Source organism: Eurypyga helias, unplaced genomic scaffold (assembly GCF_000690775.1).
Source record: "Eurypyga helias isolate BGI_N326 unplaced genomic scaffold, ASM69077v1 scaffold27977, whole genome shotgun sequence".
Classification (NCBI taxonomy): domain Eukaryota; kingdom Metazoa; phylum Chordata; class Aves; order Eurypygiformes; family Eurypygidae; genus Eurypyga; species Eurypyga helias.
In genome coordinates, this window is record NW_010264053.1 from 1 (window position 1) to 16,163 (window position 16,163).

Consider the following 16,163-nt stretch of genomic DNA (forward strand, 5'->3'; position numbering starts at 1 on the left):
ATTCTGTGATTTTTAGAGGTTGATCCCTCCAGTCCCACCCTTCGCATGCACGAGCTCCTTTTTCTCGCGAAAGGCAGCCCCCGCTCCTCCCTCCGAGCTGATTCAGCTCACCGAGCTCACAAGGAGACAGCGGGTTTGCTGCGCTGGCTCTCAGCAATGTGGCAGGGTTTGAAGCCGGCTGGAGGAAGGGGCAGGGGAGGATGCTGCCGCTTCCAGCAGCAGCCAGGCTGCACGCCTTAGGATCTTCTAGGCAGGAGCTCACCCGCAACAATGGGTTGTAGAATTCATGGTACTCGCGATGTGTTGGACGCTCGCAGTGACAGCGTTGGACACATGTGAGACACCTCTCTCCCATTCATTTATTCACATTTTCCATGGATTTTTGTACACTTCCTCTGTGTAAATGAAAATGAAAAAAACATTGTTACATGACAAATTATGTGAAACTTCAGTATCCACTGAAAAACTCGGAGCAGTTTGAAATCTATTAACAAATTGTCACATTCAGCATCTCCACGGGATGGATCCTAGCTCATGCCACTTCGAACTGTTGAACATCAGTTCGTTTCTGCACGCCCGCTACCGCGCGTTAACGAATGCAAGGAAGTTAAGGCATCAAAGTCTTTAAGGACATTTTAGGTGTCCCAGTGCGGCAAAGGGAGCTGAAGTTCTCGAGAGCAAAGCGCACCTCCTGGTCGGTTTGTGTTCTACAACGTGTTCACTTGAACTGCAAATTTAAACATTTCACATCCGTTAACTGGAAGTGATTGTAGGAAGACACTGCTGTGCTCCCAAACAGAAAAAGTTTTAAGTGCACCACAAAACCAATAATAAAAATAAAATAAAATAAAATTAAAAAAAAAAACAACACAAAAAACAAACCTCTGCATGTAGTAATTTAGTATTTTAAAATAAAATTAACCCCAACTGTAATCATCTCCCTTACAGATGATTCTGAGAACTGTGAGAGAAGCAAAGATCTTGCTGTTCTGTTTTGGGCTGTGGGGAGGGGAGAGGGAAAGGAAGGATCTCTTCAACATTACAGCAGAAGGAATGCATGATCCATGAGACACTCCAACACCTACGTACAGCTGAAAGAGCGACGATGTTAACTGGGGAGAAACATGCCTCTAACATCAGGTAAGAGATGTCCAGCTGTTAAATATGTTAAGTACCTACCAAGATATAGGAATGCCTCGCCAGGTTGGGATTCTGGTCCAAATCCGTGTGCCACTCTGCTACAAAGGCATTAGCGTATCGATCTCCACGCTCTCCACTAACTTTTGCTTTCAACCCATTTTAGGTCCTTCTTTCTATGTCACTGTCTCTGGCCTTCTACATTGTTTACGCGTTTTCTTATTTCTTAACTAGAAACAGACGCATCGGAAGAAATGTCGTTTTGCAGCAGTACCGGAGCAAGGCTGTGCTCTGTAACTGCCCCCCAAGCGAAGCGTGCGTGACCTGCTCTCCCGGCTGCGCAGTCCGGGGGGGTGCAGGGTCACTAACGCATCGTCTCGATGAGGATCTCCGATCTGCAGTACAGCTATTCCCTGTTCCTTTTAGTGGCAACTTTCCAGGGGTAAAATGTTTACGCGTATATTTGACATCGATCAACTCCAGATTCCAATTACACACCTTTCCCTAGATTTACCGATAAACTGCTAAAGAATGAAGGAGAATTAAAGAATCTCCATGGGTCTTTCCCACAGCTAACAGAAGGTACTACTTGCTACCATGGATCTTGTAAGGTTTAGGTTTTCCAACACTACTTATTATTCTTCTAGATATTACTCCTCACACTCCCTCTCGCCCTCAAAACGCCCACCTTTGTAAACGTGAGACGCACCAGCTGCTGTCCAGCGCGCCAGCCGTAGCACGCAAAAGCCCCACGACCGCCTCGCTTTGGCGGCGAATCACAAGGATACGCAGGAAGTTCGGTGCGTCTCCCGCTCCTTCTCACTTAACTGGTCCGCGCTTCAGCGGACAAAGGGACAGTTACGTACCCACCAGCTTTCAGAGGGAAGCAAACGCCGACCCAAGACTACTGATACAATCTGTACGGAGCCGCTCTCCAAGTGGGACACGGAACAAACACGCTCACCCCACCCAGCACCCGAGCCTGGGAGCAAAGCTTCCTGCATGGAGACAGTCAAGACGACTGATACAATCTGTACGGAGCCGTTCTCCAAGTGGGACACGGAACAAACGCGCTCACCCCACCCAGCGCCCGAGCCTGTGAGCAAAGCTTCCTGCATGGAGACAGCTTCCTGCATGGAGACGACACCAAGACGCTACAGCCAAAGGACAAACGCGACGGTAACGGCACCCTTGGACGTTAAACCTGGGCCCGGCCATGCTCTGCTTCCCACTCACCCACAAGAAGCATGCAAGCCTTCAAGGGTCTGGTCTCCAATTTAGTTATCAACAAGACCTGTTTTTCTTAAAAAGCACAGGGTTTTGAGGAAAGTGGTATCACTCGCTCCTAACAGTTAAGTACTGAGCTGGATGAAAACAAAAAGGCACAAGTTTGTATTTCAAATAACATTTGAAATTGTATCTGAGCTCCCTTCACACCTGAGCGTTAAAAATTGGCAAAGTTCTGTGACCTCAGCGTGGCTGAACCGTGAGCAAAGGCCTCGGGGTTTTTTGAACTTTGGACTAGAGGGCTAGAGATCCTATAGTTTTTCCTTCTTTTAGTTAAGAGGGGGGAAAAAAGGCCCTAACTCGAGTTGTGCAGTGAGTAAGGACTCAAGGCAGGCGCTTGTCTCCCACGGAGAGCGGTGGGGAGCAGGTACCACGTGCTGCATCTAGTCAAATCTGCCACTCCTCTTCCCCCACCCACAGGATACCGCTCCTGTGGATTGCCAGGTACCACACCATCATGCTGCTTTTCTTAAGGAACGAGACTTTTCCTCTGCGCCACATGAGCCAGAGACACACTGGCACGTTTCTCCCATCCCCCCGGAGGCAGTTGGGGTGACAGATCAAAGAGCAGGTCAAGTTTAACGTTAACATCTAGCTCCGGGATAATTACCGGAGCTGGAAGTGAAGCAGACGAACCGCTATTAAGGGGGGAGGGAGTTTCCAGCAAACAAGATCTGAAGGATTAACCAAACAAACACACTCTGCTAAAGTTGAGATGGAAACAGTGAACAGAATTACGTTCTGATCCACAAATTATTGCCACGTGCTTCATTTCAGCACGGCTGAAAACCACGCTAGGGATTAACCCCGTGCTCCCTACTTCTGCGAGAGAAAGCTTGTCCTAAAGCTGCAAGTGACGGCCTCGCTTAGCGTGACGCTGTCGCTTCAGCACACGGGAAAAGTCATCGCTGACGCACACGCGTGCACTTACGTGCGTACGCTTGGCAACGGCCAGAGGCAACACAAATGTCTGTAAAAATCCTGAAGCTTCGTTGTGAAAAGGGATCTCTTCAGAAAAGTACCAGTAGCAAGACAAGTACAACATTTACCACTCTGCCTCTGCCGGGGTTCGGTTTTAGCCCATGGAGACGAGCGAAAAATACCACCGAGGGACCGTAACGGAAGGGCGACCCTCTGACTTGTCGGAAGTCAGCGAGTGGCAGTTGTGGTCCAAGATAAAAACAGTCTTCCAGTTGTCTGCTTGTACTATTGCAAGTCGTTAGCTTGTTGCTACAGTGAGAACAGAACAGACAGTTCTTCTCGAAGAAGCACTAGTGTCAAGGAGACCACGGAAGGAAGTTTGCCGTTAAACAGCCGGAGCTGCAGTCTCCGAGTCCCAAAAGCACGTCAGTCTGCAGGAGCTGAAACACCATATCCGGTAGCGCTGTTGTTGGGGTACGTCGCCGTCACCAAGTCCGAATAATCAAGTCTCACCAGACTACGACAGACCAATTACAATTAAAAATTTGGACTAGAAAGAGTTTCAGCAGTTAAACCTCAACATCCTCCCTTCTGAAAACAGGAGGTTGCGTTGCACCACGCTCTGCGAGGAAGCCCTGGTACCGCATTTCCGTACTCCAACTCCAGTCCGTTCGGTCCAAGCGACCGGCGTCAACACCTACGCCTCTGCTTACACCAGCGTGCTTCATCCAGGAGAGGTCCTGCACTGAGAGAGGAGGCAAATGAGGGAGCACAGTCCAACGCTTGAGTTCTGTTAAAGCTTTTATTACCTAGTTTAGCTTTTCCTCACAGAATTTTTTCCAGAATTCCTGTAATTGTTCTTAATATCAGAGCAAAGATTTAAGTGTTCAAGTGAAGTTATGGAAGGAAAATAAAAAAAAAAAAAGAGCAGGAGCAGTATGGCAATAACTTCTCAAATCACTGACTGCAACTTATTTAAGGCTCCTTTTTCTCCAGTAACATTTTGTGCAACTCGTCTGCATCCTCACTCGTTTTCACCCTTATTAACATCGTGACAGGAACAGCTGGGTTCTTCTCGTCAATCGGTGGATTAGGAACACAAACTATAAGAACATTGTTTTTTCCGGTTCTTGTACTTGGCATCTTAGGTGGAATCAGAACATTCAACAGTATGTTTCCTACACGTGAGGAGGGAAACAAAATGACAGTTAGCATTTTTTCCACTCAAACTGCATTACAGCTGTTAGCATACTCACTAAATAGGGATGTGTTTGGAAGGAAGGCCGCCCGCAAATGTCCAGTATCTTCCAGTACCTGAAGGGGCTGCAAGGAAGCTGGGGGGGACTTTTTACAAGGGCCTGCAGTGACAGGACAAGGGGTAACGGGTTTAAATTGAAAGCAGGGAGGTTTAGATTGGATATCAGGAAGAAGTTCTTCCCGGAGAGGGTGGGGAGGCACTGGGACAGGTTGCCCAGAGAAGCTGTGGATGCCCCATCCCTGGAAGTGTTCAAGGCCAGGCTGGATGAGGCTTGGAGCAGCCTGGTCTGGTAGTGTCTCTGCCCATGGCAGGGGGTTGGAACTGGATGGTCTTTAAGGGCCCTTCCAACCCAAACCAGTCTGTGATTTGAGTAACTACCACACTGTGGGTTACTCTAATTCTCTAGGGTCCACCTACCACTTGTGATCCCCCTTAAGTGAGCTAAAACACGGCTGGACTGCAGCATGCACTTTAAGAACAATGCACAGAGGCAGACCCTGCATGTCTGCCCTGTATAATGCTGTCTCTGCTCTACCCCAGGCACAAGGGCTGCCTGCCCACCTCTACTGCTACCTTCAGGGTGAGCTGCAGACACATGACAGCTGGCCTGCATCTTAGCACAAGAGTCTTTCCTCCTCGATCATCACATCTAATACACATATACTTTACTTCACTGTGGATCACAAGCTAAGCCTCAAAGCCACGCAAGTCCGGGATGGAGAACAGCTGTTCCAAAAAAAGGAGGAGGAATACCCAAACATACACCATAAACTTTTACTTCCTCCCGCTGCTTCGCGTGCGCTATTCTCTAATACTCATTAGAGGCATCCAATTGCTTGTTCAACACTTGAAATTTAAAACAAAAAAACAAGAAAGGTTTTCACTTCTCGGGTCTGGCATGCTGTGTTAACAAAGCAATCTTAATGCTTAGCAGGGAATTTCACATCAGGGCTTGCTACTACAAGAAATGAACTTACCTAAATTGGTATCCGCTCTGACTAGGAGTTGAGTTTTTTCATTTCCTGCTGGTTTTAAGTGTAATGTCCCTACACCTTTTTCTTTAAACTCATTATCCTTTTTGTAGAACAGTTTGCACCTGTGCAGAAAAACAAACAAACAAACTTGTTTGTGCAGGAACACAGAGATTAAATACAAAGACATCTGCACACTTACATACGTGCACATCCGACTGACAGCGAGACAGTCGTTTAACGATAATCAGGGGTTCACATGCTGTGAGTAGCATAAATCTTTGTTCTTCTTGACCTTGTTTCATGTGCTAAAAACACAGTTCAGTAAGTCCAGTTCACTAAGTCAGTCATTTCTTTCAGTATTGGAATGAGAAACGTATTAGTTTCAGGGAAAAGCGGAATGCGTGGCAACCTGTACTAGGGGTCTGTAAGGAGTTAACTCTAAGCTGCTGTTTAAAAACACCAATTACAAAACCGTAACAACTTGCTGTATCACTCTGAAGTTGTAACAGGACTTTTATGTAAAATCTTGAAACACTTTCTGTTGAAGCTCTAATAAACCTAATGCCATTCTCCGCAGCTTCGCGCGTACCTTCTCTCAGATGAATGACTTTTTGCAGGAGAAATGTAAGCAGACATGCAATGACTTGGACTACTGCACATGCTTTGAAAAACTGCTTCTACTAGCAGGAGTATCATTTTGAACTTGGAAGTACAACTTTCTCACTCCTTCGTACAACAATCAGCATTTTCCCAACTGAAGAGTCTCATTTTAGGCCATGGAAACAGCTGAGCACCTGACTGCTTTTTCAGAAGTACAGTATGTACAGTATGATAGTTCTGCAGTACAAGCCCTAAAATTTAAACTTACGAAACCTGATGAAAGCAGAAATATCGTGTGTAAAAAAAAAAAAACGATCACAAGTAAAACACAAGCTAGCCCTCAGTGCTGTGTCCAAGACACAGAAGAATGCCAGTAAGCTTTTACACGTTCTTGTCTGTAATTAACTTTTTTTACAAGTGGGACTTCATATTCTAGATGGCTTCCTGACAAGCTTTAACTAGGAAGTGAGGAACATGTACATCGTTCACTATGCACCGCAGTGGGGAAGCACAGCAATCTCCAGGGATTAATTTTATTCTCAAAGTTACGGTTCTATTCACTGTTTCGGGTTAGTCACTCACTTCTTTGAGTAGAAAGCATCATCCTCTTTTATTTCATTAACAAGGACTTTTGGTGGCTCTTCTTCCTCCTCTTCTCCACCTTTAAATAGAAAGTTTTAATGCATTCCACACGTTAATGTTGTAAGCACATAACCTGGAAGGTTTAGAACGAGTATATATCAAAACAGCACACACGAGCACGCGCGGCCTGTCCGTGAATGCCAGAGCACATTTCGGTCAAGGTGGGCTCTGAAGCAGCTTCAGCTACAGAAAGAAGTCATGTTTTCTTTACATTCAGCCCAACCACTCAGGCAACTTGGTGCTCACCTTCTATGTAAAGGGGATGAAAATAACCCACCCCCACCAAACACTGAAAACCAAAAAAATACAAAGCCTAACAAGTCTCAACCTCCTGTCAGGGGGGAAACAGATACAACATTTCTCAGAACAGGCTCCACACAGAGGCTCAAATAAAGCATAATAAATACTTCCAACATCCAAGTTTAATTTGGGGAAGGGTTATCAGTTGCAGGAATGACAGCCAAGAGACAGTGGTGGGATTATGCCTTTACGGTCCCTCAACTGCGAGGATTTCCACCAGTTTACTGCACCCAGCTTAGCTAAAGAGCAGAGTAAGGCCGCCGGGCAGCACGCGACTTCACTGGCCTCACAGTTTTGTAAGAAAGATGTATGAAATTGTTCCACATCTTACACATTTTACTGGGGGATCTCTTGAGAAACCTCTAAGGAAAAGCAGCAGGACCGAAACATCCTGCAGGCTCAAAGATGAACGTACCAGTTGATTTCAATGTCTGCGTTTCAAGTCTCATATTCAGCTAAAGAATTCTACTGCAGAAAGTATAAATCTGACAGAAACATGCAGATTTTGGTAACCATGTACTTTGTGTGACTTAAGCAGTACGCAAGACATATTTCCAGATCAGTGGTACAGTTGCAGCTTTTAGACTGAAGAACAATTATGATTTAGTTCAACTCTGTATTCTCTCATCTGTGCAGTGTTCTTAGGCCGTACACCTTCACCGCTTACCATTCAAATCACCATTTTAAACAGAATTTACCTTTATCTTTGCTACCGCCGCTTTCTGTCTGAGCTTCCGATACACTGGTGGATACTGCGGTGACAGACTTGGCCTGATTTACATCTTTTCCAAACAAACTTGAACTCCCAGGAGAAAATGAGGAACTACTAAGCGTTCCGGAGCCAAGGGAACCCAAAACAGAACTGTCAACACTCTTGCCAAAGTTAAATGAGACAGTTGATGTAGCTCCTAAGGATGGGCCTTTTTCCTCAGATGCAGCTTCAGGATTTTTGTCCGAGGTATCCTCAGTCTTGTTGTTGTTAAACAAAAATGTTGATCCTTGCTGTACCTTTGAATTCCCAAACGCAGAAACAGCCTGAGCGCCAGGTGTCTTGTTGCTTTCGTTCTCCGAGCCGCTGTCACTGCTGCTTCCGTGCTGCTGCTCAATATTCGCCAAGTACTCCTCGTAGTCTCTGAAGATGGGCGTCAGGTCACACAGCGGGTTTGTGTTTACGTGCTTAACTATCCAGTCACGCACAGAACAGTTTAAAGCTGCTAACTGTTTGTGGTAAACACTCGAGCTGCAGGCTTTACTTTGAGCACAGCCAGATGAGGATGGTTGACTGCCACCATTAGCCTTTGGGCTGGCAGCCTTTTTCTCAGTCAATGCCATACCAGTAGGACCATTTGACACTGTGGATCCTGTTAGAAGGAGAACAATGTTTAGAACACACTTTTTCCAGAAAGCACAGTTCTCACAAAACCCTAAACTAGACATTCTCAGGTATTTCTTTATCAAATTACTCATTCCTGCCCGGTTGGGCACCCTGTATCACGCCACTGTGTTCCAGGTACTGTGGTGCAAGGGACAATCCAGCGAAACAGACGTAAGCTCGCTACGCTTAGACAGGTCAGTTAGTTCAGAGACAGACTAAGCAGCTGGAGCACACTGTTGTATTAAAAAATCCAAAAGATATTTTACAGAAGAACTTAAAAAAATAAAACTAAGTTTTTTATTTCACCAAAACCCCAAAAAATCTTAATACAAGCTTTACCAAGCTTTAACAGTTATAAAATCTCCAGTTCTCTCGTGACTTGTGCTTTAAAAAACTCTGAACACACCAACCCATGATTTTGCATGCTTTTGAGTGGCTTCTGTATCAAAACCATAATAAGCAAATATTTAATAAGAATTCTCTTTAAGTTTCTCCTAATTTAGTTAAGCTCACTGAAATCTAAGTTACTCTAAATTCCAAACTCCACCTTTTCTGCACTGTGGCACGGTTAACATTTCTGCATCTCCAGCACAAAGGGATAGAATAATATTCTTCAGGGACTACCCGAACATAAGACTAGAGTTAGATTTGCCAAAATATTTCAAGTGTTTTAAAAAGTAGGTATAAATGTAACAGGCAAGATTCTAGTAAGACTATTTGCAATGGAAGATGTACAGGGAAAAAAGGTTAAGGCTTCAGCTCTGCAGCTTCTATTTAGGAAGAACTGCAAAAAATACAGCAAAAAATCTTGAAAAAATTATACACAGACTGCAGTCCTACTAAACTGACATTTTTCATTAGCTTTTTAATTAAATCGAGATAATTGGGACAATTACTTAACTGGAATATGTTATCAAATAGTTTAGTTTTACAGTATTTGACAAGCGTTTTATGCCAATGTCCTCCATCCTCACTTGTGCCAAGCTTCCACCTCCAGTATCAGATCACAAACAGATTTAGCTTCCACCTCTTAACACCGCATGCATTTGATGCAAAGATTTGAGAGTGCTGGAGGGACAAGTTAAGAAATCTTACAAAGAGGAGGGAAGTCTGAAAACCTTAAAACAGAACTACAGGCTTGTTTGAATTTGGTTTTCGCTATTAAATTAGCCCTACAGATTTTATGGCTGAATTGGCTGACAAATACATATACTTATTTAAAACTTACCGAATGCTGGCTGCGTTTCAGAGGTGGTCTGCAGACTGCTGAAAGGAGGAGTGCTCGAGACACTACTGCTTCCATTAGACAGCCCCTCTAAAGGCTTCATTCCTGCACCATTACCAAAGCCACTGAAGCCACCTCCTCCTTTTCCGGAAGGCAATATAAAGCCCTTAAACCCTTTAAAAGCTCCTCCACTTTCAGACTGGGAAGAAGAATAATTAAAAAAAAAAAAAGACAACCAGTTACATACACCTTCTCCATAAAAACCCTATGCCCACTTCATATTCCATTTATTTTATCCCGCTTCACCGCATCATCCATGCATTACTCTAATCAGCTCTGTAAAGAGAGTTAACAGCTGCCTTATGACACACATTGCTCCTGTTTGTAAAGGACTCAGATGTTGGGTATGAAAATAAACTACACCTAGGAAGTGGATACATTAAAAGCTGTTCGGAGCAGCGGATGTGTCTGACTGCGTATTTAGACATTCATAGCATCTTGTTTTCTTTGAATAATTACACAGCAATATGTCATTACAGCCTTATTTTCAGCAACTTTTAGCATTTACAACTGCAATTAGAGTCAAACACCTCAAGCCACTCCCCAAGACAGCACGTTTTGTCGTCACGTGTGTAACACTGAAGTGACTTACCAAAACTATTCCAGTGTGACGATGGAGGAAGCAAAGAGAGACTGTGCTCAGTACCTTAACAGGTAAGCTTTCGGCAGCCCCCTCACTGCCTAGCTCTGAACACGATCTGTACCACCATGTCACCTGATGGCAGAGTTTCTTACATGTTTTGAAAGGATATGGCGTCATTAACACGTAACGAGGCGCTGCCACTCTGAGGTACTACATATCTTTTGAGGTAATGAGCACTTATTCCCAGAAGTGGACTTGCAGTGCCTCTGGAAAGCAATCAGAGAGAATGGCTTCCACCCTGCGTCTGCTTTTGCCACTGAAGAAACAGCAGAGCTTAGCAACTTCAGGTTCTATTCCTGGCCTTGTGGGGATGGGCTCTTTTTGTTTCCCTCTGTGCTCTACATTCTCCAGTGCAGTCCCCTGTTTCTCATTCCTAGGTAGCTATTTTTATTCCCTCTCTCTCTGATCAGTCCTACCTACCTCTGTCTCTGGACACTGATGTTAAACTGCAGCTTTTCTTTTTTTCTTTACAGCATTCTGCTTGCTCCATTTAAGGAAATCAATACATTTCAAGTTTATGTTTCTGTTTTCACAGGTTTCTTACATGGTCTCAGCTGCCCTGCCATCTCTTTTGCTTTTTACACTTTGCCAGCATATCCCTTAGCTGGTCATCCAGCTTTGATCTCATTAACAGCTGACTCCCAGCCTCCTGACTGTTTCTTCTACAATCATCTGGGCCCCTATCTCAGCCAGTACCATTTTTTCCTATTTCATTTGTCTCTGAATCCCTCCTGTTCAGTGTTCTACTTCTTGCATCACCTTTCCCGCATAAAATCCCTTAAGTAACTGCATCCTCTACCACATTTGTGGCAAAAACTACCATGGGCAAAAGTGGGACAGGACAGCTTCCTCGCATGCATTGCCTGGACAGCAGAAGGAAAACCAAAAGCACAGGAGCAACTATCCAGCCCCTCATTGTGCCAAGTCCCATTGAATCCAAAATCAATCTGAGTGACAGGTATTCTGTCCTATTTCTAACATGCTGTGTGCCCTGTTGTAAGAACCCTGGCCGTGGCTTGGAGCAACCTGGTCTAGTGGAAGGGGTCCCTGCCCATGGCAGGGGGGTTGGAACTGGATGGGCTTTAAGGTCCCTTCCAACCCAAACCATTCTGTGATTCTATGATAGGAAGATGTACACGACAAAGCATCCGGCAGGGATTTCTGGAAGGACTACAGTGTGGTTGGACCAGGTTAATGCTTTCACAAGGACTAAACCGGGAACGCAGGCCAACTTCCTTTCAATTTTCCATTTGTTATTGCAAAGAGTAGGTGGCACTAAAGCTCTCGGGGGACGGGGGGGTAACAGCACTTAACTTTGTTAACAAAGTTTTTCATTCCCAGAACATCTTAGTAATTTGGCTCTTACTGATTTAGCCTCTGAGACATCCCCCATCCCTCCAGTATGGGTAACTAGTAACTTTCGATTTCCAGGCTTCCATCTCTGCAAACAATGAAACTGGAGCAGCTTGAAGGCTGTTTTACCCATCTGTAGATGATTCTGTGTCTGAAACACTCCACCATTCGTATTTCAAAACCACACATTTCTTCATCCAGTCAGTACCAGTATGACCCATTTTTCACTCTAACCTTATTCTTGATGTGGAACAGTAAGTGAAAATGGATTTACACAGAGGAGCTGGCTCGATGCACATCCCTTCTGCACAACAGCTTTGTACCCTACTGTTACAAGCCCCAGTAAGTAAAAACCTGAGCACAGACGTCATATTTAGCAACCAGGTCAAATGACAACACTAACACTTGGCGATTACATTACCTCTGGTGCAACATTTCGGCGCTTTGCCTTTTTAATAGCTCTGTTCTTCAGGACTTCTTCACTAGCTACTGAAAACGTTCCCACCTTTAATAGAAAGTTATGGAATCATTAGCGACATTCTTGGAAAGGATAAAGTCATCAGAGTCTGAAGAGATGGCTGAGATCAGTTTTTGAACACAACTGTAACAGTGCTCCCTAGCAAGTAAGGGAAATATTTCAAGATTTGTTATACTCTTTTAAACAAAGCTATCTTTGCTGAAGGCAATCTGTCAGCATTGCACTGTTACAACCTTCAGTTTGGAGATGTACTCTGTAGTCTGCTGCAGTTCAAGCACTAGCAAAGGCAGCTTATGACTAATTACTGCTCTGTAATAAAGGAGGAAATTAAGTCGTCTTACATTCAAATTTCTATCACCTTTTCCCCGCCTCACTTTGCACAGGCCTAACCATTTAATACTTTCAGTAGCACAGAAGCCAGTGCAGTTTTTTAGAGATAACACATGAGCCATAAGTATGAGACACTAAACACGAAAATCTCGTCTTACAAGCAGATGAAATGCATTATTTGACTGTTTGCTTACTTCCTCTGGCTGCACAGGGACATTCAGCTAAGAGCTCCAAATTAACATATTTCTGAAATTAAATATTACTGACCTTTAAGGACAAAAAACCACAAGTGAGACATGAAGAAAATTTATCCCCAGAAATCGAAACTGCTTTTCTTGTGAACTCAGTGAATACCCATCACATCTCTGAAGAGTTCAAGAGCATTATGCATTTTAACAAGCCTGGGGTTCCCTTTAGAAATGTAAAGTTCCTTTCCCCTGAGCTGCTGATGTCATTTTAACTGTTAAAAGCTGCTTTGCCATACAGTCTGCATATACTGGAAGCTTTACTGAAAAAAAAATCCCTTATAAAGAATTATTTTTAATTGCTACACTTTTAACCAATTTTACTAGAGATTTCACCCACAAGACAAGTAGGACATGTAAATAACTACCCTACTACTGGGAGGGTGGGGGGTGCCGATCTGTATCTTACCTCCTCAGCTTCATCCTCCTGATCCCAGTTTCTGTCAGTCAGTTCCTTCTCTGCAATTCTCTTTGCCATTTTTCCACACCTGCATGGGAAAAAAAATGCACAGAATCAACCACACAGAAATGAACTTCGAAGCAACAGCCATCCTCAGTTTGTATTATTCAGAATAATGGGAATCAGAGTTAATATAGAAGCAGTTAAAAAATGGGATGACAGTTTAAAACCAAGTGTTTCTAACCACTGTTGTGGCAACAACCATCAACAGCACTTGAGATTAGAGTTATGGTGATAATCCATATTTGATCTTAAATTTAAGCAGCAATTAAGAAACATGCAGTTCAATTATAGGATAACTCTTCTTTAGCAGCAATGCCAGGTAGAGAAATTACTTTCAGTCACATAACCCATATACCTGGTCACCACTTATTCTCAAGGGCTGCAAAAAACCCCAAATATCTGGAAAAAATCTGGTTAAAACATTCCATATTCCACTCCATCTTGCCTCAGGATACCCACGTAAGCAGTGAGAGGAAAGAAAGTTGCTTTATGGCACCTAACAAATACTGATGAGGACCTACTAAAGCAACTGGACAGAAAGCTTGGGTAAGAATGAAGACAGGGCTTTCCTACAAAAAACAGGATTGGTAGAATATTACTGACAGAAATTCTGAAAAATTCTATTACAAATAAATCGGATTATTTTTCCTCCAAAGGACACACAAAGCATATGATGGATTTTAGCGCAATTAACTCTAAGCAGCCAATCACCATTTTGCTAGTTATCTCTGCAGTGTAAGGGAAGATGAACTCTGGAGAAGGAATATCTCTAATAGTTTGTTGTGGTTTAACCCCGACCATCAACAGAATACCACACAGCTCCCCTCCCCCCGTTCACCTCCCTCCCACTGGAGGAGAATCAGAGGAAAAGGCATGGGCTGAGATAAGAACAATCTATTAATTGAATATAAATTAGTAAAATACTGATAATATTAACAATACTAATAACATTAATATTTTATTTTCAATTAAACACATAATAGTAGTAGTAACAAACTATACAATGCGCACCACCCACTGACTGATACCCAGCCAGGTCCCCAGGCAGCAAGAGCCAGAGTCAGAGAGCCCAAGAGCTATTGCATCAGAGTCCAAGAGAGCCCCACAGGCAACCCACCTCACCCTCCAGCTCATCCCCAACGTATATACTTCCTCTGCACGATGGTCTATGGAACAAAATACCCCTTTGGTCAGTTTGGGCTAGCTGTCTGGATGGTGTGACCCCCTGCTTTGTGTAACAAGAAAGTTGGGAACACAGGTGCAATATCAGAAGCTGAGAAGTCCCTAAGTTAGTCCAAACACTCCTTCCCAACAACTAAAACCACCAGTGTTATCAGCACTCTTTTCTCAGCAACATAGACTCCAACAAACCCAAAACACAGCCTCATACCAGCTACTGTGAAGAAAATGAACTCTGTCCTGACTAAAGCCTGCACATAGCTCTAACTGCCAAGTTCCATTATACTGATGTGCAACTTACTAGATGTGTACAAAACCAAAGCACGAATCCAGCTACATTATGTATCTGAAAGACTTGGCAAACAATCACATTACTCAAATTTTATAGGAGGAAAAAAAAATTTTACTATGATTATATCATCTGACACTAAACAGGAAGTTTTCAAAGAAAATATGTAGTTTTCTAGCAATTTAAGTCTCAGCCAAATGCAAAAAAAAATCCTCAAAAAAACCTTAGGTTTGTGATGAAGACTTGGACAGATTAAAGAAAACAGAAAGGAAAAAAAATATTTTCATATTAATTTCAGAGCCAAAAATGTTCCGAATACATGGTTTAGCTGATGAAATACTTTTAAACAGACGAATAAATTCAGCTGCACAGGAGTCTTGCAGAGATCACATGTCAAAGCCATGAATTTTGGTCTGACACACTTCACAAATAAGGTCAAGTTATCAGGATCTTTTGGAAGTAGTGATGAAAGACTGTTTTCTGTAAACACTTTAAAACGCGCTAATCCACACCATCCTGAAAGAAGAGGTCCTACCATGTCCTGCTTTGATTCTCTGCAGATTGGAGAACCTAACCCATTGCAGGGGAAAAAAAAAAAAAAAAAAGAGCCTTATTTTAAAGCGATACTGGCTCCCCAGTCCAGCTTCCCACAACGGTATACAAACACTTGCAACTAGAGGAAGAAAAGATTGCACCTCTTTGGCAGCTGCCAGAGCTCAGAGCCTAGCAAAACTCATAATTACACCGTCGGATTCCACAGGAGATCAAATTACCACTTTTAACCCAGCCACTGAGGCATGCCAAGCACGTTAACTAGAAAGCCTGTTCCCCACTAATAAAAGAGGGGTAAACCTGCTGGCTATGGCTCCAGGTTCTCTGCACCTACTTGTGTTTACACGACTTCCCTACGTCAGTACTGAAAACAGGAGACAGCAGAAGCTAACGTGTATGAAGACAGGAAACCTCGATAGGTTTTCTAACCTGCGAAACAAGAAGCAACACAAACCCACCGCCATCTGATACTCACAACCTTCAGGAAGTTTTAGTGGCAAATGTTCTGATGGGTGGAGACAGGTGTGTTTTGAGAAACAACACTTTGTATTTAAAACAAACCCCGCGCCGTAGTTTTGCGGAAATTACGAAAATCAACCCAGCTGCCCTATTTAAGGCAGCAGTTTGACAACAAGACTGACTTTAGTATTCGCACTCCGCGGTATCCCCCCCTCTACCGAAGGCAACACGCCGGCGCGGATGGAGCGCCCAGCCTCGAACCCGCGACCACACGAAGCCGCTGGGCTCTCACCACCCGGGAGCTGGCGCCGAGCCGTGCTCCCGGCAGGAAACGCCCGCGGCACTGCAGGGTAAGCAGAGGAAACGGAAGCCGGGCAGCCGGCTGCCAGGGGC

General features: G+C 44.0%; 1 protein-coding gene across 1 annotated transcript; it reads right to left on the reverse strand.

Moving 5' to 3' along the window:
• Nucleotides 1–4,104: 4,104 nt before the first annotated feature.
• On the reverse strand, nt 4,105–13,310 carry NUP50 (nucleoporin 50kDa). Its single transcript, XM_010156278.1, has 7 exons — nt 13,238–13,310; nt 12,197–12,280; nt 9,723–9,918; nt 7,818–8,480; nt 6,760–6,838; nt 5,581–5,699; nt 4,105–4,523 (listed from the first exon to the last, which is right to left on the reverse strand). Exons 1-7 carry the CDS (start codon nt 13,304–13,306, stop codon nt 4,321–4,323), a joined length of 1,413 nt encoding a protein of 470 aa, XP_010154580.1. The 5' UTR covers nt 13,307–13,310; the 3' UTR covers nt 4,105–4,320.
• Nucleotides 13,311–16,163: the final 2,853 nt, after the last annotated feature.